The sequence below is a fragment of the Fulmarus glacialis genome, unplaced genomic scaffold (genome assembly GCF_000690835.1).
Source record: "Fulmarus glacialis isolate BGI_N327 unplaced genomic scaffold, ASM69083v1 scaffold455, whole genome shotgun sequence".
NCBI classification, from domain to species: Eukaryota; Metazoa; Chordata; class Aves; order Procellariiformes; family Procellariidae; genus Fulmarus; species Fulmarus glacialis.
The window spans coordinates 20,833-44,906 of record NW_009214649.1 but is presented as its reverse complement, the minus strand read 5'-3'; the positions used below and the strand labels follow the sequence as shown (position 1 = coordinate 44,906).

The window sequence follows — 24,074 nt, the reverse complement described above, 5'->3', positions numbered from 1 at the left end:
AAAAGCTGACTGCTCTTTCTAATACTAAGCATCCGTGTGTAGTCTCTCTGCACAGCTCCACCGCATCTTCCTTTTTACATGCCTGTTGTAGGAACAGACAGTACAGAAGCCCTCTTTAAGAGCCCACCAGCACCATCTCTACATCAGGATACCATGCAGGAAAATCAGAAAATCTTCACCAGGAATGTTTTTTGCAACTTGGGACAATGTCCAGCAGCCTTATGATTGTGCCCTTGTTGAGAAGAATTAATGAAAAAGAAAATCATTCCTCTACCTTGGCAAGAAGTTAGAATATTTGGAAAAGTGATACTGTTTATTTCCTCTATCAATCGAACATATCTTAGATGTTACACCATGAGCTAATAACACCCATGATAAAAAAAAAAATCCAAACTTTGAGGCAAGACAGGCTCTCAAAGGAGATTTTCCTAAAGATTTCTGGTAAATCAGTTTGGTGCATTCCAGGATTCTCCCATTGTCTTATACCTCAGGATCACTATTCACGCATTGAAGCAAACGGTCATTTGCATGGGTGCTAATTTGTGGCCTTGATTTAGAGCGTAACTTCACTGGCCCGCTCTCTCGTTTCTTTGGAGTCTGTTAGTAAGGAAAGAGATCAGAACTGAACATTCAGCACTGAGCTAATTTATCACGAGCAATATTTTGAAGGGAAAATGAAAGCCTATTTTTAAGTATGCATTCTAGATTTTATCTTCTAGAGATTTTCATGATGTGCATATTCTTACTGCACACTGCCATATGCGTTTTTGCCTACTTAGGTTTTTATACTAGTATTTGAATTTTTAATATCTCAGCATTTTCATAATTGCAATATGCAGATTTTTCTGTGAAATTTTGACAAATCCCACAACCTTTGCTTTCAAGTTCTGTTCGTACATAAGAAAACAATGTCTTACTGTAAGGGAGGTTGAACTCTGGGTTGTGGAGTCTCCATCGTTGGAGATGTTGAAAACCCAACTGAACGTTGTGGCCCTAAGCAACCTGCTCTAGTTGACCCTGGTTTGAGCAGAGTGGTTGGTCTAGGTAATCTGCAGAGGTCCTTTCCAAAATCAACTGACCTGTGAAAATCAAGGAATGAAGCTAAGGGATTCATTTGCAAGTAGGAATATGGGGGGTTTGTTTTCCTTTTTTACATAAAAGCTAATACGCTGATGATATTAAGTGGCTTTTTCTGATGGCTTGTTTGCTGTCCTACCTATACCATTAGCCTGTGAGAAATTCCTTCTTGATTGTCCTTTTCCGTCCTTCTCCACCTACGTACATCATAGCAAGCAGGTGTTCCTAAAGCTAAAAAAGAGTAATCTTAGTTTGAATGTTTAGTCCACAGTGTGTTGTATTGGCACTGCTAGACTGAAATCATTTTTTTTGTGCTTTTCTCTTCCCTGATCTGCTTTTCAGGCACTTTGCCAACACAGGACAAACCTTCCCAGAGGCAGTCAGAGAGCACAAATTGCAGCCCTTCCAGAAAGAGATCAACATCTGAGAGCACATCTTCTACAGGCAAGTAGTATTTGGTGGCCTTGTTCTTGGGACCACTGCTATACTAAGACCTATGCTACTAGAGACAGCTGAGACAGCATTGCTATGAGAACTTCAACAGCAGCAATATGTTCATGGAGATACTGAGTTTTTCCACTTATGTTTTAGGGTACAAGTGCTGCAAATTGGGTTGTAGAATAGGGAAACTTGAGCTGGCGCTTAAAGAAGCACAGCTATGGCAGAAAGGAATTTGGTTCCTCACCAGGTTAAATTAGTCTTCATGAAGCTCAATGCTTTAATGCTAGCAAGACCTGTGACACTACAGTTAATCAGAGAGTTAGATTAATAGATTCATCCCTCTGTGGGGAAGAGCTTGACTTCTGTGCTGTTCTGAAGGCAGACAGATTTCTGCCTTTGGGTAGATAACTGTTAGGATCAAGACAGGGTGTGCTGTTACGTTTTCTTCATAGCATGTGACAATCCTGCTAAGGTGATGGAGGATGACAAGCAGCTCATCCCAGTCGTCACTAATGCTACAGTTATGAATGACCCTAAACAGGTCAAAATGATAGTAAGAGAGAGATGGAAGTACCGAAAGCCGTGGGAGCTCTGGTAGCATTCTCGTCAATTCTGTCAAACGAGGACCAAGTCTCAGATGCACAAAATCATCGTGGAGTTGAGCAAATGCATGCCAACAGGATATTGAGAGAGCTGGCTTTCTCAGCCATGGGGTGACATACTGTGCAGGTTGTTGCTTGAGGAAGTCCATCTTTGTTCACTTCATGAGGAAGGGAAAGGTACTTCTGATGTGTTTTGAGCTTTCTTTTGTAAGGAGGTCAGACCTGTGCAGTCACACTGTGTGTGAATGCATGCGTGTTGCATTTTCACACGTACAAAGCTGTTGAATCCATTGACCGAATTGTCAGAGGGAAGATCTGAAAATGTTCATTTCCTTTTTATTACTGGCAAGTTGTCAGCCATGTAGTAAAAACAGATCCTGTTTGCAGTCCCTCTGAGGAAAATGTGATGTGAGCTTACATATGATTGGACACACAAAAATCCGTAATGTTGACCAGCTTTGTAAGAAGCCCAGTTGTAGAAAGAACTCCTGTTAGCAGAATTCAAACATTTCTTAGGCACCGAAGTTGATTGCAGATTTGTAGTAAACATCCTTAGGATTGGTACTTATGAACTAGTTATGATTTCCATATAGGACAAATGGGCCAAAACTCCTAATTCCTCCTTCCTTTAAACAGATATTTGCAACAGGTGCTTTGTTCAGCATGTGCTAAAGAAAGTAATCTGCAGTGAAGAAGTGTTCTCCCTCTTTCCTCTCTGTCTTGTTAACTTTCTTTTACTTACTCATTTTAAAGGGGCAACTGTAATCGGTGTAAGTCTTTGTGTAGGAAGGTGTTAAAAGTTCAGGCACATTTTGTGCAGAAGAGCATAAGAATGAAATGAATCAAAAGTTTAACAACTTCAAAGTCATTGAACTGATGATGCAGCTGAAAAGACCAGTCTTTGTTATATTTTCCATAGATCTGGAATGCGTGTGGGATTTCAGTGCATTTGTCAGAGAGCTGCTTTGTTACCAAGGGCTGCAAGTGTGCCTGACCAGGGCTGCAGCTGTTTTGGGGATCATCGCCTTCAGTTGTCCCATCCTTTTGGATCAGTTTCCAAACAGAAACACTAGTTCAAGGACATCCATTAGACTTTGTGTCCAAATGTGTTGTGTTGTATAGTTTGGTTATCGTTGGATGGTGCAGCTGTTTCCAGAGCTCACTGTGCTAAACAGATGGTGTTTCTGTGAGGAACCCTCAGCTCCATCCCAATGTGTATTTAAAGACCATAAGAAAACAAAGGGCAATTTATCTTTATTATTTCATCTAAAATTGAAAACCAAAAGTGTAAATCCTTCCAGTTCTTTCAAAGTTGTTCAGGTTGCTAGGTTTTCCAAGTGATTATAGTTAGGCTTACAGCAGTGACCTGATAAGTACGTTTCTCTGTTCCTTTTTCACCCTGTAGGAAGAATGTTGTTCTTAGGAGGATTTTTAGAACTTGTTATGCTGATTCTTCCTCCTTTAAATTATGCACTCTCTGAAGCACGTTTTCATTTGCACTTGCAAATTCATGACTTTGGAATCTTAATGAGGAGTACATTTCTCCAGAGTACCACACTTGGACTAGTGAGCACTAGGACTAGAAAATATTTATTTTAAACTGTTTGTGCTTTGTCTTTGTCAGCTAATGCATAGTCTCCCTCCTGTCAAATGATAGAAACCCTTTTATAGAAACACTTTGTTGTCTTCCCTTTAACAGTTACCTTTACACTGGTACGTGCTCTTCAGTCTACAGCCTAGGACCCACTAGTTTAAGTTGATCTAATCTAAATAATTGGCTGCAATTACAGTAACATTTTGTAAATGCTAATGTACAATTGTGATGTATTTATGAGAAGACAGCATCCATTTTATTCCAGAAAGAACAGGGTTTCTTCTGATTAAATGTTATCACTAAGAACCAGCAGGGCAGCTTTGGGAAGCTCTTAGTTTGGAACAAATCCCTTTTTTAATACAGCATAATCTATATGGTTGACCTGGAAGTTCTGTTTTTCAAATATCGGTCTGCAGCTCTAAAGCATATAACATTTTGTTTAAAAAGTGAGAACTTTACTTCCTGTGTAAATTAGCCTTTGTCTTTTGTGCAGATATTTTTATTTACCTTTATCCAAGCCTGTTGTTTATTGCAATCAGTTCTGGCATCATTATGTTTGTGTCTTTGATAAAGAAACTGTAAGAGCAATGAAAAAGTTGTTTCAGTACTTCCAAACTACAAAAAAGAAAAATTAGTTTAAAAACATTTCAGATGTTGCTCTTTTTTTTTATCAGTATTTAATTTTTCTGGGCACAGAGGGTTTCTTATTTTTAGTGTTGAATAGAAAGAAACTTGAGAATAATTTTGGACTGTACGTACATAGGGAATGCCCTCATTGCTCTCTGCTTTTAGAAGTGGGGGACTGTGTGTGAATAGAGAGAAAATAATTGTATGTTAAAACTGATGATATAAAATGTAGACTTCCCACTTACTTGCATCGCTAGGTCCCTTTCCCATTAGAACTTGTGTTACAGAAATTGGTGTCTTGTCGTTGAACGTTCTGGGCAATTATAGGATAAAAAAGGCTGTCAGTCTATCCAACTATTGTATTTTAATTCCAACCTTATTTGATTATATCTCAAGCCTGTTTCAGTATATGTATGTCTGTGTTTCAGTGATTGGAGTACCTACCCGGGGAGCAAGGCTGGCAACTGCTGTTGATGATTCAGTGGATAGCTTACTGCAGCGCATGGCACAACATGAAGGCCAGGCTACTTTGGACAAAACCTTAGAAGCAGTCATTGCCAATGTGTCTGTTCCACCATCAGCTAGTCCTGCTCGAAACCACAATAGAGAGAGAGGTCTGGCGAAACAGGACAGCCTCATAGCTCCAGCCATTCCCAGCAGCTCCTGCAGCGATAGTATCTCGCTTCTGTCAGACAGACTACCAAACAGCTATTCCCCACATCATCTCAAGAGAAGTGTGGTTGAAGCCATGCAGCGACAAGCTAGGAAAATGTGCAATTATAACAAGATCTTGGCAACAAAAAAAAATCTTGACCACGTCAATAAAATTCTGAAAGCCAAAAAGCTGCAAAGGCAGTCACGGACAGGGAATAACTTTGTGAAGCGCAGGCCAGGTAGGCCCCGGAAATACCCAATGCAGGCTGTCGTTTCAATGCAAGCTTTCCAGGCGGCTCGACTGGTCAGTCAGGAGTTAGATAAAAGAGAAGAAAGCAGTAGTCCCTTACACCTTGGACCTGATACCATCACAGACGTGATTGAGGCTGTAGTGCAAAGTGTGAACTTGAATACAGATCACCGAAAAGGCTGGAAGAGAAAGAGGTGGCTTGCAGAGGAACAGGCCAGGAAGCGACAAAAGTCTTTACCAGAAGATGAACAGGAGAGCAATAAGAGGTAATTTCCTTACAATTTTGTACCCTCAGTATAGTCACTGTTGATTTTATAACATTTTAATCCATGAAAGAGTCTTACTCTAACGAGCTCTGCTCGTTACATGTGTTTTTATTAAGGAGTTCAGTTTAGAGGGAACCAACATGTCGGTGTTAAGTATGCTTAGGGTCTTCCTAAGTTACTGAAGACACCCCAAAATGGGATGGAATCTCAGGTAATCTAAAACTGTTGGGTTTGTGCTTGTGTCTCAAGTGATGCAAGTTTTATGATTGTCTTGGTGAAGAATACTTTTAATGAGTTGGTAAGAGGTTTACTGATGAGGTATCATGGCAAAGATTGTTCCTTCATCATGTGCAGAATAAGGACCTGTAAGAGCTACGTGCATCATGGGAATCTTAAAGGGCGTGACTCAAATGCATTACAAACAAATACTTACAAGCAACACAGACTGTCAGGTGAGATCAGTTGATATACAGCAAATAAAGAGTAAAACCAAAGCAGCAAGGAGGAGTTAAGGTGTGCACCTGTGCAATCACTGGCTAGTAAAGGACCACACCAGAAACCTATCTCTGGTCTAATCTTCACATGCTTATTCCCAAAGTCATCAATGCAAACAGATCAAACTCTTCCAGAAGTCTGCCTTCATGTGTTTTCAGAATAGTTCTGAAAAATAACCATCCATTTGTGTTTCAGAAATGAATACTGTAATACAGGCATTTAGATTCACAGAATGTTGCTGGAACCACATGTTCGAAGGGTGTATTGTGTGGCTCTCCTGAAGGCTAAGAAAAGGTTTACCACATACTATTTTTAGAGTACAAAAGCGGATAGCATAAGCCACCTTCTAAATTACTCAACTGAGGCTCCAAGGGATAAGCATTAGCAGTACAAACAACATTCTTTTTGTAATAATTAATAATATTACTATAAAAAGATTGTACATTTCTTATGATTATGCTTAACCACCACTTGATCATGATCATTGAATTGCATTTTTTTAAATAGCTGAGACATTTAGGAATTTAGAAACATGGACATTTTTTTTCTGCTGACCAGATTATAGAGAGGAATAATGAAATATGGCAAGATAATCTTTATGGTAAGAAATATGGTAAGATAATCTTTAATCTTTACTTTTTCTTCCAGTTTTGCTGAGACAGTAGCTGAACCTCCCAGTCCACATGATGCCCTTGGGAAACCACATGAATCTGAAACCACTGAACAGCCTTTGCCTTCTCTAGCCCAGCGTGAGAAAAAAGCACCTCGGCCCCCAAAGAAGAAGTACCAGAAAGCAGGGCTCTACTCTGATGTGTACAAAACAACAGAGTAAGTAATACCAGTGAAAAGCTGCTGTCTGATATTCCAGTGGAAACTGTCTCCTTTCAGCTGGAGCCATAAAGAGCTGCTACTAATGAGCAGCTGAAATAAAACCATCAGTTTAATTCAAGCCTGTGAAAAATTGCATGCATGATAATTATCAGAATCTGACCCAGTGAAGATTTAAAAAGTAACCCCGGTCAGAAAGCAGCCTCCACCAATCTGAAAGTGTTTCTGAGTATCGACCTTGAAGAAGGTAAGAGAGCTTCATTCGACAATCTTAACGATCACTGCAGTGAAAGTGCTGGGAGAGCTGGAGGTGTTCAGGTAGAGTACAGTGTCTATATAAAAGGGGCCATTAGTTTTCTGTATTTATTGACTGAGTGATGATGACTGGTCATCTTTTGTGTGAAAGAATTTCAGATATGCACCCTGTTCATTTCACAGTTAAGTGAGGTTCATCTCCTTCACTTTCTATGAGATGTTTAGAGTAAAAATCCAGCATTCTTTTTTTTTTTTTTTTCCACTGGTTAGCTCAAAATCTAGTGTACATTAGAAAATGGACATCTCCCGTTTCTGATAACCAGCCCACTTCTGCTTCCATTTGTAGTCACATAAGTTTTCTACAGCCATTTAAACAAATGTGTTGAAGTCAAGAATTTGCACTTCTCTTATAATATGATCTGACAGATTAAAAAGAGAGAAAACTGGGCACCTTCTCGTTATGTTGTAGACCACGTAGAAATGTTACAGAGACCACTGGGAGAGTGCTAGTATAGTTTATCAGCTGCTCCTGGTGTCTTCTCTTTCCATGGTAGAAGGAAGGGATCGATGAAAGATCAAGACTCTTAAGGAAGAAACAAAGATATAGGTCTAATCAAAGTGAGACTGCTTATGTTTCTAGTAGTTTGAAAGCAGATGTGCTAAAATTTTCAGCATATGGATGTTCTGTCACTGGTATACACAGTCATGCAATATTCAAATATTCTATCATAAAAATTACCTCTGTTGCCTTAGGAGGGGACCTGAGAGAGTCTTCTCTTTTTCTTTATTATAGAAAGTTAGTTACATTGTCAGACCTAGTCAGCCAAGGGTGGGCCTTTATTTCATAGGCAGTAAGCAAACATGTCATTTGAAAAATTGTGTGAATACAGAAAGTGAAAGTTAAGGTTTGTAGGTTTGTGGATGATGATGGAATCAAGTTCACCGCCCTGGAGAAGGCCATGACAAAGCTGAGCTCTACTTACAACCCTCCCTCTCCCATCACATTTTGTGTTGCAGTTCCCTGGAAGCTTAAAGAGATCTGGTTTAGTCTTCCCCTTTGCCTGTTGCTCCACATGCTGAGTTCTTCCCTTGCACTGATACTGATGTTTGTGATGAGCTGCTTAAGAACACTGAGGAAACTTTACCCTACCAAGGAAGCAGATGCTGCCTACACAATCTGAACTACCTCTCTGCATGGTTGTTTGAACTGATATTGAAACAAGGCATGGAAATGCATAGGGGCAAGGACAGAACTGCGGCCATCTCGATTTAGGTGTCTTGTCTTACAGCAAGGTGCAGCTTGAAGGGCTGATCCCACCGTTCCTTCATGTCGGCACCGGGTCTCTTCCTTACTATCTTGGTTCAGCAAACTAAATCAGCAGAACAATAGTCACTTTTTTATAATTAAATTTTCTGCTGATTTAACTTGTTGTTCCAGTTCTACGGCACAGTCAGACATGTGTCAGTGCAAGAGGAGAACAGAAGTTCATGTTGTTATCCTATTACTTATATAACTTTCTGCTGTATGAGTATGAAAACATGATCTTAGTAGAGAACAAAAATGCAGCTCTGTAATCGTACGGCACCCTCTAGTGATGGTACAGTTAAGTGTTACCACTGTCTCCGTTAAAACAGTCTCTGCATTCTCTATTAATGGATGTTGTACTCACTGTTTTTCTGTATTTCTTTTTGCAGTGTTCAGTTGCAGACACTGCCTTAAAAACCATACTCTATTGGATCTTTCTTAAATACTTCCTAAATGGAGGAAGTAGTGAAAGTTTTACTAGGTTTTACTGTTACAATTTACAGCCTCTTTCTAGATCAGTCACACCCAACTGCTAAACAGCACAGAAAATGTGTTATGTCATTGCCAGTTTTAGTCTACTGTTAAAAGAGAAAAGTCTGCATTATTTCTCTGCAGCCACTTGAATTGTACAATTTGCCTCAACAGGATTTCACTCCAATTCACCTTGATCTAGAAACTTTATTAAAACACAATAAAGAAAACTCAGACTTTGATTCCTTGCAAATGAACTAAGAATAAAAGGAATGGTTTCTGGAGTCGGTCTCAGTTCTACCTCAATTTCCGAATGTAATTTTGTAGACAGCATTAACTGATCTGACATTAACGTCCACATGAGTTTTCCAGAATCCTCAGCTCCCACTGGAAGAATTACACAGATCTTTTGCTGAAGAGAAGTTCGTGTGTGGTTGCACAAGACTGCAGCTTTGAGAACAAAGAAAGATTTTGTACAGGAGTCACTATCTATTTAGCCAGCAGTGGCTTTCCCAGAGGAGTGCAAAGTCTAGTTCACCAAAGAAATTTAATAATAATTAGTAAATGATTAATTAATCAAAATGTTGTATATTGTTTAGGGAAATACACTATTTTATATAATATATTATTTTTGTCGTATTAATAACAATATGAGTCCTCATTGCAAAAGAGTAATTTACGGAATTTGCTGTGATCAAACACTGAACTGCATCTCGCCCGTCATTAGGTATCCGTAGCTGGTCAAAGACTATGGTTGCACAGACAGTGTAGTTTAGTGCAGGCCTGTTGCTCTTCTGTGATGTGGTGTTTCTATGTGATAGGCATGTTGCTCCTACAGTGCCTCCATTTTGCTGATGTTAGAGTTTGTGGAGCTGCAGGGTGACTCACAGTAGGTAATTGAACATTTTAGAAGCAAACCTATTGAAAAATCAGCCAGCTGAATTAAAATGACAGTCTGAGATTGCAGTTCAGCAAATGCTTTAAGTTGGCATAAGCTAACGTTGCACTAAAAGAATCAGTTATACTTTCTCCTCACCTTTGTGGCTTATTCCTATCCCTGTGCTCTCCCTTCCTTTGTCCCATCGTGATGACCAGGGCAACTGAACCAGGCTGGGATAGTGATTCGGATGAAATCCAGCCTTTCACAGTAGGTTTCCTGGTGCAGTTAACCTTGCAGTCATACCAACAGTTACTCCAGAAGGTGGGGAGCATCAAAGCCAGCTTGTACTGTCTTAAAATGTTTGTCAAACTATGGTCTTAGCGAGAAAATTGGGCTCCACGCCTCAGAAATGTAATTGTGCATTCCACAGAGAACTAATCCCAGACGACATGGTAATAGCGTAGGGAGAAGACTCTAGAAGCTGGAGAGGGGGAACAGAAATAGAACACCATATCAGAAAGAAAGGAAGGAGAGGGATGGAAAGAAATGGAGGTATGGGAAAGAAGACTGTGGTTCTGGTCTTTGTTCCATTCTTAATTTGCCTGAGACTTTAGCCTGACATTCAGCCTTTGCAGAATGGTACAAAAAAATCGCGTCACCATCGCTCTGTTATTGGGAGCTTGCAGAGAGGCCAGGTTAGTCTATTGTTGGTAAGTGGACCGTTTACAAAATGGGTATTTTAAATTTGTCCCCACAGAAACTGAACCAAACAACTTTAGGCAGTGGATTATAAAGAGGGGAAGCATTTCTTATCTAGCCGTGCTTATGTTTCGGTCTGTCAGCAATCAGAAGTGTACTCCTCCACCTTACTGTTGAAAGTATGCTAACCTGAAACATTAGAAGGTATCATTTCTCTGTGATTATTAGTGAGATCTCACCCTATTCTAACTGGCTTGCTTGAAAAGGGGAGGGAGTGATCCTGGCTTTCTGGAGAGATCTTTTGCTTTTCAACTGCAACAATCATTATACCTGCTTATTGAGGGAAACATCTTAAAATGAGCAGGTACTCATTGTCCTTGATAGCAGCACAGAGTCGGCTGATCTTAGGAGACTGCGAGGACAGTCGGTTTAGTCCTGGGAATTCCTGCGACCTGCACCATTTGTAGCGAGGTGTATCTAGCTAGTAAGTATTCCGGCTTAGTTAAAAAAATGACACGAACAGAATGTGATCCAAGCAGTAGCAAAGGAAACCTGTTGTCAATCCCGCAGCCCCGAGTGAGGCGAGTCGGACAGACCAGGCAATGGTACCCAGCGTCAGCCAAGAGTCTGGATTGCCAGACCAGTCTGTGGTGATGAGGCAGGCCAAGGTTAAGTGGGGAAGTCAATCTGCAGGTCAGGATCAGGTCTAGTGATGGTAATTGGGGTCAGACACAGTCCAGGATTGCCAGGCAGGTCCCGGGTCAAGCCAGGAAGCCAGTGCATGGCTCAGCCACCAGATCCACAGCTCCCGTGGCTGTGGCTGAGCTGGAGATGGGTTCACCCACAAAGCAGTCCAGGCAGGGACTGCATGTCTAGGGCTGAGCGTAAATGGATCTGCGGGGACCATGGGCAGAGGGTGTGGGTGACCCCCCGTGAGGCTGTTTGGGGTCATAAAGGCGTGTTGGTGGCACTCGGGGCCCTGACACGGAATTTAAGCTTCTGCGAGGCTATCAGCATGCCTCAGCAAAGTGAAAGGGAGAGGTCTTCTCATAAAGATAGTAGCTAAACACAAAACCAAAACCTTTATTGCTTGCCCAGAAACCCCAGCCTAAAATAGCTCATTATCTTCCTAGTGGGAATATGTGGGCCTGTTAATACAGACTTTTTCTTGATAGTGTAGAGAGGCCTTTTTTAATTCATGAGGCTTTTTTTGCATGGTATTTATGTTTATAAAACTGCATGTATTGTTTATACTTGATTACTTTAGTATATTCCCTTTTTTCATGAATAATTATGCTTTATTTTGACATCTCAGCCTTTCCCTCTGAAGTCCCTAAAGTATTGATGGCTTTTGTTCAGCTTACTGATTTGTCATAACAATTTTTTACATGCCTCTAACAATACTTCATCGCTGTGTTTGGAAGGAAAACGGAGTAGGTGCTTTCCCCAGTGTTCTTTGTGACTAGGTCTAAGACGGGCGTGTCTGCAGTGCCTGAAGAAATTCATGTTATATTTCGTGTTTATAGATAATTGCCTTCTGCATTTCCTTTCCACACTGGTTTCCTCCTTGCAGTTTATTTACCGTAATTTATTTTTCTGTTGGCTTCCTTTACACTGAATATATGGGCGTTAAAGGGTACACATTTGGCTTGAATTAAGTCACCTTTCTATTGAATGTTTTTCCTTTTTTCTCTGCCTTTGGTTTAAGGATTTGCTTGCCTCTTGGAAATGGAGGTTCACACTTTGCCTTTTCAAAATACCTTTCCTTTTCCTCTTGATAAGAACTTGCTTTCCAGGTCTTGTAAGTAGTTACTTTATGGCCTTTCTTTGCAAGTCTTAGTGATTCAATGCAGCGCAGTTTGAAAGGATAGAAGACATGAGCTGGGGTTTGGGGGGTTTTTTGTTTGTTTTTTTTTTGGGGGGGGGCGTGGTTGGGTTTTTTTTTTTTTCAATCCTCTCTAGAATATCATTTTTGCCTGCTGGGCAAAGGAGCTGTCTTTTTGCTAAAGCAAATGAAATTAATTCCTGCCATCAGTAAACAGAGGGTGATATTATTTAAAAACCATAACCTTTATTGTTTGAGAGAATGTCACTACTTTTTAATTAGGATAGCTATGTGTCTGCCTGTATACATAAAGTTAAATGCAGGTGTATCATGATAACTAGACCCTTGCCATATAACTCTATTAAAAGGAGAGTTGTTTAATTAAGAGTATATACAGCATTTAGCTCAACAGAACCCTCATTTCAGCAGTATGCCTTATCTTTTATTTCACTAAAATTTAGTAACTTGTTACACTTGTGAAATAAGTGCCAGAAATCCCGAAAGTGTTAGAAGAGTATGTGAACCCCAAATTATTGCAATCCATCAGTTCTATTTCTGACCTTCAATAATTATTTTCAGTTGTTGATATCTGTATCTCAAAATTTGTTTTTTAAACTCGCATTTTCCATTCACTAGTTAAACAATGTTACATTTTTTATTGAGTCAGCTTTCAGTGGTATGTCCAGTTATTAAAATAAACCCCTTAAAAAACTTCAGTAAACTTTAATAGGCTTCAATATAATTTTAATCTTTGGAATATTTAACATTTAGAAGTCTCTTCTGAATGTTGCAGGGCTGCAGTACTAAATACGACGACATCAGTTTTTTCTTTCCATACTTTGAGAGTAGCCAAAAGGAGATGTTTATGAAAGACAGGTTACTGAGCTAGGTGGTTTGACATCTGCCTGACCCATACAACGATTCTTATTTCATATTCCTATTTTTTCCTTCTGTAAAGGGGGCACCTCGTTGCTTTTTTAACTCTGATTTCTGTTCTTTTCCTGCTTGTCTTGATGAACAGTCTTCTAAAGGAGTAGCACGTGAAAGTTTGCTCTTAGCAAATTAGGAAAGCAGGCACTATACGCGTATAATATGTCAAATACCTAAGCAAGCAACATCAGATACGATTTGTTGATCTTCTTTTATTTTTGTAATCTTAGTTATTACTTACATATCGCATACTAGGAATTTAAAGTTGATGGTGTCCCACTAAGTGTTGCCTGAATAGTAGTTACGGAGAAAAATCAAATCATGAGTTTTGAAATGGATGTGATAAGCGTATTTTGCAACCTGGAACTCAATTTTTTTGGCCATTGATGTTATTCTCTTGCCTGATGTTCTAGACATTCATGCCTTAATTAAAACAGAAAATGTGTTTTTTGCAAATGGCAGGTGTTCCTCATTCTGATTTTTTTATTTTTTTGTCGCTGTCATCCACAGTCCAAAGAGCCGCCTCATACAATTAAAGAAAGAAAAGCTCGAGTACACTCCTGGAGAGCATGAGCATGGATTGTTTCCAGCCCCTATTCACGTTGGTGGGTACTTCATGTGTGTTTTAGTTGTTGGGAAACCAGTATCGCACTTAGGTGACATGGAAGTAGTCTGTTTGGGCTTCACAATCTCTCTGCCTCTCTCCCTTTTTTCTTTTTTCATTTTATCGCCTTACCAGGTTACTCATGTCTTTCAGCATATGAACTTTGCCAGAGGTCATACTCATCTGTCTGTGTTATTCAGTGCAAAAAAAGTTTTACTCAAGAGAGGCTTTTTTTTTTTGCTACATGAACTTTGTTCTCATTTTTTGTTTACCATAATAAAATATCAGTCTAGTTTAAAACCTGCTTTAACTGCCATAATACTTTGCTTAAATGCAGTACAGTAGTCTCCTTTTCAAACTAATATTACAGTAGAATAGCCAAAGACAATTATGACCATTTGTTAAATCTCAAAAACTAAGCATGCAATAATATATTCCCCCGTGTCCCCATGCACTTAATGATGTCTGTCTTTAAGCATGGATAAAAGTGAGGAAGAATTAAAAACTTAGCTATTATGTAAGTTTTTATTTCATCCCCATTTTGAGGTCTCAGGTGGAACAGAAATGAGGTTTAGGGCTTCTCTTTGCCTTCTGCAGAAAGAAGCCATAACCTAAGGCTAGCATGAGCATTTAGAACTTATGGAGTTCCAGGATGCTGTTCGCAAGTCCAGTGCACTGGACTGGACTGCCTGGAGGGGATGGCCATGAACTCCCAGGCTAACGTTTTTGCAGCTCATGTCATTTCCCAGGACAAACCAAGATTGATTTATTTTTCAGGTAATTGTTTCAGCTTTTAAAATGCTGTGATTTCTTAGTTCAAGTACTGTCATGCAAAGAGAGTTCAGGAAATTCCACATTGTTCAGTAGGAATATTTGTCCCATCAAATACAAACATTTAATTGGTTTGTCTTCTTTAACTGAACTTTTTTGCTCCATACACAACTTTGACTTTCACAGAGAGGTGATAGCAGGAGAAGAGTTTGACAGATCTGTGTGAATCAGTAACTGCAAAACAGGTTTCAGGACTGAAGGTCTTAATTTAAATTCTCAAAAACGTGACCTTTCTCAGTTCCTTTTTGAATTGGGTCATATAACTCTGTTGTGCGACCGAACCATCTGTCGGGATGCTCAGGTTCAGTTTGCAGTGCCACAGTGCCTGTTCTCTTTTCTCTTCAGGAGGCCCCGACCCCACCTTTCTTTATGCTAGCAGACGCAAACAAGCTCCTGCAGTGAAGATAAAGCTGCTTCGATTACTCTGTATCGGGTAGCTGGAGAGTGATTTAACTGCGGGTCAGAGTTACGAGGTTTAGAACTCAGCCAGATGACTGAACTAGTGCCCACTTGATGAGGACTGGAGGGACCTTCCATGCAATCCAGGCACGGTGCCAGGGCACCTGAAAGAGCCTTTTGTTTCACCCGCTGAGGTCATAAAAGTGAAAGCAAATTCCCGGCAGATTTAGCATTTTCCTGGAACCTGCTATGGTTGAATAAAGCATTGAAAATGAAAAGTAATTTAGGAGTAAATTGTAAGGAAAACATTACAATTTTTATTTTCCAGTGGTGAGGGTGTGCGTGTGAATTTACGTGAAACCACAGACTATTGCTGGAGGAACGTAAAGGCACTTGTTAACATTTAGAAAAGCTGGGAAAATTGGACACGGGACTGACATCTCATCCTTAGTCACTCTTCTCGCTGCAATTTTGTGACACAGTATTCCAACAAAATGATAAGAGAACATTTTAATCTTGGCTAGAACTAACTTAGCGCTTGTGTCAGATCTCAGGTCTTATGTTAACAAAGTATGTAATGGGTCAGTTTCCTTTCTTTTGGGAAGAGGTTAGGGGTGACACTAAATTTTAGAAGAGAGACTGCCGTGGTTTAACCCTAGTCAGCAGCTAAACTCCACGCAGCTGCTCGCTCGCTATCCCTGCTCCGGTGGGATGGGGGAGAGAATGCAAGTGATGCACGATGCAATCGCTTACCACCCGCCGAGCGATGCCCAGCCAGTCCCCGAGCCGCAGTCGCTGCCCTCCAGCCAACTCCCCCAGTTTATACGCGGAGCATGATGTCATACGGTATGGAATATCCCTTTGGCCAGTTGGGTCAGCTGTCCTGGCTGTGCCCCCTCCCAGCTTCTTGTGCACCTGGCAGAGCATGGGAAGTTGAAAAGTCCTCGACTAGTGTAAACACTGCTTAGCAACAACAACTAAAACATTAGTGTGTTTTCAACATTATTCTCATACTAAATCCAAAACACAGACTATACCAGCTACTAGGAAGAAAATTAGCTCTATCCCAGCCGAAACCAGGACAGAGACGAAACCTACAATGAAAGTAGTAACTCATGTCTAAAACCAGTTTCAGTTATTCCTGAAAATATAGATCATTTTGAAGTCTTTCTGAAACATTTAGGAATGTGTTTGCCAAGTCTGAATTCGGTCTTAAGTCTCTTTTGGTAAAGGTCGTAGGAACAGGCTTGGATACTATTTTCAAAACTAATTTGTTTTCTTTGAGTACAATATTGTGATTTACCATCTTGCATGAATTGTGCATGCAGATTTTTTTTAGTGCCTATTTGTTCTCCGTGCCAAATCATTGTATTCATGTGTACGCAGAAAAGCTCGGGAGAAAGTGTCAACTTTGAGATTTCTACACAGAAGTTATTAGTGCTTACTGCAAGGCACAGAGTTCTATTCAGTTTTGTCAGTTATTTGCTCTTGTCCCTTCGGTAGCTCACGTTCAGTGACCCCTCCTGGGTGAACACCTGCAGGGTTCCTGGCGCTGCTTTTAAGAGTTTTAACTGTGACTGTTGGAGTTCAGTTGCATCTGTATCGTTCAGTCATCCAAGCAGAAGGCAGCTCCCCTCTGCCACCTACCTCACCAGGCATCTCTTATCTAAGACAGCAGCTTTCCTCGCTGTCGATAACGATTTAAACCTGACTACAACAACAGAGTAGAATGCAGAAGATAGCGTCATGAAGGGCTCTTCCCTGTGCTTGCCACTAACAAATGTTCTGGGAGGCTTCTGCTCTTCTGCCTTTTTGACTTTCAGATGTCGAGAGGCCCTGTCAGAATTTGGCGGTGTGCCTAGGAGCAGCCCTTTTTCGTCTTGGGGATATGTGAATATGAGTGTGTGCAACTTACAGACCTTTTTGTTTCAGGAAAGTATCTCAGACAAAAGAGAATTGACTTCCAGCTGCCTTACGACATCCTCTGGCAGTGGAAACACAATCAGGTACAAGATAAAAAGTTACTGGTTGCCAAGATTATGATCAGAAGTCTTAGAAAGAAAGTAGCGGGATTCTTACATGAAAGCTGTGTTTATATAGCCTGTATATTGACGAATATTCTTGTTGCTGCCACTGTATGAGCAAAAAAAGGATTTGCATATGTATTTAATGTGAATAATTTCCATTATTCTGTCTCTTGCAAAATAGCAATCCTATGGGTTTCTGCTGAAAAAAGTCATTAATTTTGCTGCGGACTTTTATTTTGGTAGTGTGCCTGCTTTCTGCAATGATCTTGTTTTAGACACGCCTCAGGAGAATTCAGATGTACTGCCAACAGCACTGAGAAAATTCAGGCCTTATTTTTCTTGGATCAGTCCCAGCAGAGTGGAATTTATTTTTCACTTGCAAGCTGACATTTTCATACTGAGGAAAGAAGAGAAACTGTTTAACAGTTGCATTCTTTTTAAAGAGCTTTAAATATGTGCAAACCTAAAAATAGGAATATTTTTTTCCCTGAGAAGTTTCCACCAAGCGATTTAACACAGGATTTAAGGCTGGAGGGTAAATCTGTCCCCAGCTCTACTGCAAGAAAGCGCACTCAGACATGTAACTTAAGCATGTAAATGAGCAAGACAAATTCCCATGTGGTTGTGGCTCCAACTACTCGTTGTAATACCACCAAAATCTAATCTTAAAGTAATGATCGTTGTTGACATTTCAGGCAAGGACAGTTTCTTGCCATGTATTGAAGATCACTTACATCTGCCTATCTTATCTATTCAATATTACATAAATAATAAATGTATGGAATCTATGTCCTTGACATTTTCCGTATCTACCTAGATTATCGGAAACCCTTACAGAGTAGTTTTGTTTGTACAATGGTTGTATAGTTTGTACAGTGCCTATCTGCCATATATGTTACCGAGGGAAGGCTATTAATGCAGTAAATGTGTGTGAAATATGTAATAATTTGAAATTATTCCTTAAAGCTTGTTTGAAAGCTTGGAAAGGATGTTTGAAAGGATGGAATATATACAAAGTTATGAAATGTGATCTAAGCTTCCCTTTTCCCTCCAGTCATCTCCATCTGCAGAGGAAGTTTCTCTAATTAGAATATGAATCTGCATTTCTCTTGGCTCCTACCTGTAGTCACAGTTTTGATAAGCACCTTAATTTTTCTTTTCACTTTTTTAAGTGTCGGCACATGGTAATTCCACCAAAGATGCTTTCTCCAAAGTAGATTTAAATAATTATTCTTCTTTTCAGTATTGAAAAGAACAGCATTGTTCAGAATAGTCTGTCCTCATGATATCTGTTATCCATATTGCTCTGTTCAGATAGTGTGGGAAGAATAAACAGTATGTTAGAAAAACTGCTCAGCTGACTCATTAAGCCTAAGTTCTACTTATTCAGGTACTTTTTTTGACCTATTTGCTAATGTAGTCTGATCCTAAAGAAGAGAATGCAGATGTATTTTCTAGTAATGATTACAAAACTGTTGTGTATGTACAGAGCATAATTTCCCTGATTCTTTTGAATAACAGATGACTTATGCAATGTATTAAAATTTTTTCTCTTCCTTTTAGCTGTATAAAAAGCCCGATGTCCCACTTTATAAAAAAATACGTTCTAGTAAGTAAAATCTTATTACTAAAATGTGTTAACTGTGGAATTTTCACATGACACCCCTCCTTTCTGTCATGCTCTTCATCCTACCGAAGTCACTTCCACCTTCTTTTTTTGCTTTATGTAATTGGAATAAAAATACTGTAGATTAATAGTTCTGTTTTTTCACCTGGAAATAATTCTTTTCCCTGTTTGGGTTTGTTTTTTTGTTTTTTTGGTTTTTTTTTTCTCTCCAGATGTTTATGTGGATGTCAAACCTCTTTCTGGCTATGAGGCCACTACCTGCAATTGTAAGAAACCAGATGATGACAATGGAAAGGGCTGTGTGGAGGACTGTCTTAACAGGTTAGAAATAGGTTGACTGACTATGATAAGAGAATTTCAATAAATGTATTATTTCGCATCAACTAATAATATCTTAAGAAAAGAGTTGTGCTGGATGCAACCCCAGTAATAAAAGTATTATTACAGAGCATACAGGGTAACTTTCTGCTGCACGTATGCTCCCCCACCTCTTTCTTCAGAGGAACATCCCATTAAAAGCTTCATTTTGCTCTTTGAATAGCAGTGAGAGCCAGGCTGTGAATCTTTGTGTGAATTACACCTTGAAAACAAGAAGCATTTTAGTTCTTTAATAACTTTTTTTAACGGAGGAATTTTTTTTTCCTTTTTTCCTTGTATGATAGATCTAAAAGTATGCTATTCACCTTCCTTTAACTTCTTTGTTTTTTATTTTAGGATGATCTTTGCGGAGTGTTCACCAAACACCTGCCCTTGTGGTGAACAGTGTTGTAATCAGCGGATACAGAGGCATGAATGGGTGCAGTGCCTGGAAAGGTTCCGGGCTGAGGAGAAAGGATGGGGTATTCGTACCAAAGAACCCCTGAAAGCAGGACAGTTTATCATTGAATATCTGGGAGAAGTTGTTAGTGAGCAAGAATTCAGGTAGAAATATTTATTTGCTGCTTTAGCATGGAAGGCTCAATAAATGACTTTAGCATCTATTAGCATTGCTGGGAAATCCTTAGACAGAAACGAAAGGGAGAGTAAGGGGAAAGAAAGAATGCTTTTCTGTCACAGCCACCAGAAGGAAGGCTTAGAATTCAGCTTTTTTGATCAACCAAGTTTTTCTCAGTCAAATAGAGAGGAACGATTAGTGTTTGGAATGCATCTGCCACATCTGCTCTGTAAATGCCAAATGCCACAAGCGAATGTGAATTTGATATAATTATGAGTACTGTGCAGGATTTGAACTGTGCAAGATAGAATTGAGGGGCAGAATGGGGCAGGAAGGGAAATGAGCTTTTGCAGATAGGTATGAAATAAAAAGAACAAGTGGGAGCATTAATAACCAATGAAAGAAAGAAATTGTAGTCTTGTTAACTACATAGCATCATAGGATAATTGAGATTGGAGGGACGTACTTGCTACTCTTAGAGCTCCATCAGAAGACAAATGCAATCTTCTCATACAGAGATAACTGCTAACACAACTGACTCTTGTTACTGTTGCTCTCTTGCTAAAAAGAGTAGCTGTAATCCATGGATGTAATTCCAGAAATGGTGTGCAGTTCCAGATAATGAAAGGGAGAGGCTAATTGTTGTACACATGCATACATATACACACCAAAGAATGTATACTTGCATTTTCTCTTCCATACACAGGTTATCAACATGAAATGTATACAAATAATCTGCAGAACCCAAAAGGGAGCATTCCAGAAGAGCAAATTTCTAAATTCTAATCCAAGCTCTGTCAATGGCCTTGACTTATAAAAATAGGTATAATAATGGTTTTCCTCCATCTCTAGGTGTATGGTTCTATAAAATATAAAAGATTATAATTGCTTTTTCTTCAAAACCCTCTCTCAGAATTCTTGAATGCACTATTACTATGTTGCTCCCTGTTTGCTTTGCAGCAACAAGCAGAATCACAAATAACTTTCCTGTGTTGCTTCCTAGGAACCGGATGATTGAACAGTACCATAATCACAGTGATCATTACTGCCTGAATTTAGACAGTGGAATGGTGATAGATAGTTATCGTATGGGCAATGAGGCTCGTTTTATCAACCACAGCTGTAATCCTAACTGTGAGATGCAGAAATGGTAAGAAAAATATATTCTGTTCACTGGAAGACTGGTATACCACTGACTAAGATATAGATAACCAGATTATCTAAGAGAATCTGATCTAAAAATAGGGAGGGGAATCAAGCTGAACAGTGTAAATAATATTTATTATCATGCTTGCATTGCACAAGAGAAGTAATGTAACGTTTTCAAGTGTTGGACATTTTGGAGACAGGATCTAAGTTTTCTGGCAAGGGAAATCCAACATTGTTGTTTTCATACTGTCAACCTGCTACAAATTTTGAAGCTTAGGTAATGCCATAAAATAATCTGTGTATATATTCTTTCCTTCTGGCAATTCAAATATTTTTTTAAAGCAGGCATACAGGGAAGTAGTCTGGTTTCAGCACGCCCTGTGTCATATCAGTACTATGTTATCAGAAGAAATCCAGTGCCAGACTAGTAGGAAGTACTTCTGAGAAATTTATAATGAATAACTTAGAGTGAAATAGCAGATGGTCGTAATAGGAATCAGCTGTGGTGGCAGTACAGCAGAGTAGCTTGTGATTCTCGGATAATTCTAGTGGATTTAAGCAATAGTAATCAAGTTTAAATTTTAAAATCCAACACAAAAAATAAGTAAAAGAATTGGAGAGGCAGTTAATTTTAGTGCATTTTGTGAAATGAGGTATGATGTTCAGTGTAAGCTTTTGATTTAGGGTGAGGGTCTGAATCTTGGCAGTTGATAAGTAGATCTGCCGTGATAGCCAATATAATTTGTAGCTTCTCTATTTGAAGCACAGCTTCCTACTCTTTGTAAATATGGTATTCACTTTTTTGGCTTTCAAAGTTTATTGTAAGAGATAAACAAGAGAACAGTACAAATGAAGAACAAGCATAATCCAGGGCACAGCAGAAGTGTTGCTTCCTGTCTCTAACACTTCCACTATGTGGACAAAGACAATTTGCTTTTTAATTATTGGGAATCTTTTATTGTATTTTCCCTGCAGGTCTGTTAATGGTGTTTACCGGATTGGATTGTATGCGCTTAAAGATATGCCTGCTGGTACTGAATTGACTTATGACTACAATTTTCATTCATTTAATGTTGAAAAACAGGTAAGGATCACAGTGCAAGACCTTGAAAAAACTCACCAAGGACAAACAGTTCTGTAAAGTTGAAGATCAATTAACAAAACCTGTTGTGTTGTATTTGGCAGAACAAGTTCTTTATAATATTGAGAGACAATCTAAATGTTTTGGGTTTTATTTGAAATAATTTATCTTTTTTTTTTCCACCCCAAAGCAACTCTGCAAATGTGGTTTTGACAAATGCAGAGGAATAATTGGGGGTAAAAGTCAGCGAATGAATGGACTTTCAAGCAAAAGCAATCAGCCTGTGAGCACCCACAGAAGACCTGGACGGTCGAAAGAAAAGAGGAAGTCAAAGCACAAACTAAAGAAGAGGGTAAGTAGTAAAGACAGCTTTTGTCGTGGATAAAGGTTAATAGGAAATCAGTTTGTGCCGTCAGACCAAAAAACTGTGTATTTGTATATTTTAAACTTCGGAGAAATACTACAGAGAAATACTACAGGTTCTGTTTCAGGAACTACTTTTACTGCTTTGCTAAGTTCTCGGCACAGTTTTTCCTGTCTATCAGAATGATCTGTTTTCCAGAGGGGCCACATCCCAGAGGAACCCAGTGAAAGTGTGAACGCGCCAACAAGGCTGACACCACAGCTTCAGATGAAGCCCATGTCTAACAGAGAAAGGTAAGGAATTATTTCAGTGGGTTTTTCCTCAGAAATGGAGTGTTGTGCAAATGTTGAAATTATTTTTTTCTGTAAGATAGGGCATCATGAAGTGTCTGAGTAAGCGGTTCTTAGTTTTCCTTTAACTAGCTAGGGTGGAATTCCTCTCCACTGACATCAGAAGTGTACCTCTGAATATCTGTCTTTTTCTCCACATTAAGGAATTAATTTTATAGTAGAAGGTGATTCTTGAATGCTTTTCTAATTTCTCTAGGAATTTTGTGCTAAAACACCATGTATTTTTGGTACGAAACTGGGAAAAAATTCGACAAAAACAAGAGGAAGTGAAGCATGTCAGTGACAATATCCATACCACATCGCTATACAACCGCTGGAATGGAATCTGTCGGGATGACGGCAACATTAAATCTGGTGAGGCCAACACAGGTTCCTCAGGTTTGAGGACTTTGAGAACCTATATGACATGCCTGCGAAGAGTTTAAGTAAGCCCTGTGTATAAATCAAATGTAGAGTTACTACAAGATCCATGTACCTTCTGTAATACATACAAGGAATGCTATACAGATAACAATACCTATATATGTGTTGTGTATCTATGCCCTTATCTTTACCTAGTGGGGTAAGATCCATGTACCTTCTGTAATACATACAAGGAATGCTATACAGATAACAATACCTATATATGTGTTTGTGTATGTATGCCCTTATCTTTACATAGTGGGGTGAGACAGAAGCTCTTTTACTGTTTCAATGTATTTTTTGTGTTATGGAATTCTGCAATTTCCTCTGAAACACTTAATGCTATTTTCTTAAGAATGAGAAGGTTGTACTATATAAACCGTTTGTCTGGTTGCTGGATTCGTTTCTGTTCCTCCAGCAGCCCTGATGTCTCTCTAGTCCTGGTAGAAGTTATCATGTCTCCCGTTTCATCAAGAGTGGTTTATTAGAGGAGGAGGATGATATTTAACATTTTCCATGATTGGACCGTTCAGAGAAAGGCTGTTTTCTGGTTTCTGTATCCCTCGACTAGAAACAGTTGCACTGACTTTGAAAATTGTCATTTATCCTCATAATTCGATGGATTTCAGGCTAGAGAACAAAGCTTTTTGGCATGCAGTCAGTTATGGGAATGGGACAAAATATGACTGTCAGAAAAAATGTATTAATCCTGCTCCAAAAATAGCACTCTATTCGTCAGACCATAATCTTCACATCCATGCAGGATTTGGTCCCCACTGTCAAGTACATGAGAAGTTGGGAGGTGAGTATTTTGGGTGAATTCAATGACATGCTGTATTTGCTGCCACAACATAAAATACTTTGATAACCAGCTTAACCATTTAGATGAGCTATAAGCAGTGACAGCCAACTTGAGAACATGAAACTGAGGCCTTTTAGTGTTATAGTAGCTTAGAAAATATTTTAATAGTTGGTGGTGGAGTTGCTGGATCGGAAAAGATGCTGTAATTTGATCTTTAACTAATTTTTTGTTTAGAGCTAATTCTTTTTTTGCCCTCTTTCAGATGTCTTCATGACCCAGTTTTCAGCCCTTCAGACCTCCCGCT

General features: G+C 39.3%; 1 protein-coding gene across 1 annotated transcript in view; it reads left to right on the top strand.

The window, feature by feature from the left end:
- Nucleotides 1–1,419: 1,419 nt before the first annotated feature.
- ASH1L (ash1 (absent, small, or homeotic)-like (Drosophila)) overlaps nt 1,420–24,074 on the top strand; it is a gene marked incomplete at its 5' end in the record, with an annotated part of 34,666 nt that continues 12,011 nt past the window's right edge. Inside the window, 14 exons of the mRNA XM_009578608.1 lie at nt 1,420–1,521; nt 4,770–5,511; nt 6,655–6,834; nt 13,711–13,805; nt 16,967–17,040; nt 18,625–18,670; nt 18,901–19,009; nt 19,403–19,609; nt 20,626–20,772; nt 21,747–21,855; nt 22,043–22,204; nt 22,415–22,509; nt 22,763–22,920; nt 24,033–24,060. Coding sequence (XP_009576903.1) covers nt 1,420–1,521; nt 4,770–5,511; nt 6,655–6,834; nt 13,711–13,805; nt 16,967–17,040; nt 18,625–18,670; nt 18,901–19,009; nt 19,403–19,609; nt 20,626–20,772; nt 21,747–21,855; nt 22,043–22,204; nt 22,415–22,509; nt 22,763–22,920; nt 24,033–24,060 — 2,254 coding nt within the window. The remainder of the gene's footprint in view (nt 1,522–4,769; nt 5,512–6,654; nt 6,835–13,710; nt 13,806–16,966; nt 17,041–18,624; nt 18,671–18,900; nt 19,010–19,402; nt 19,610–20,625; nt 20,773–21,746; nt 21,856–22,042; nt 22,205–22,414; nt 22,510–22,762; nt 22,921–24,032; nt 24,061–24,074) is intronic.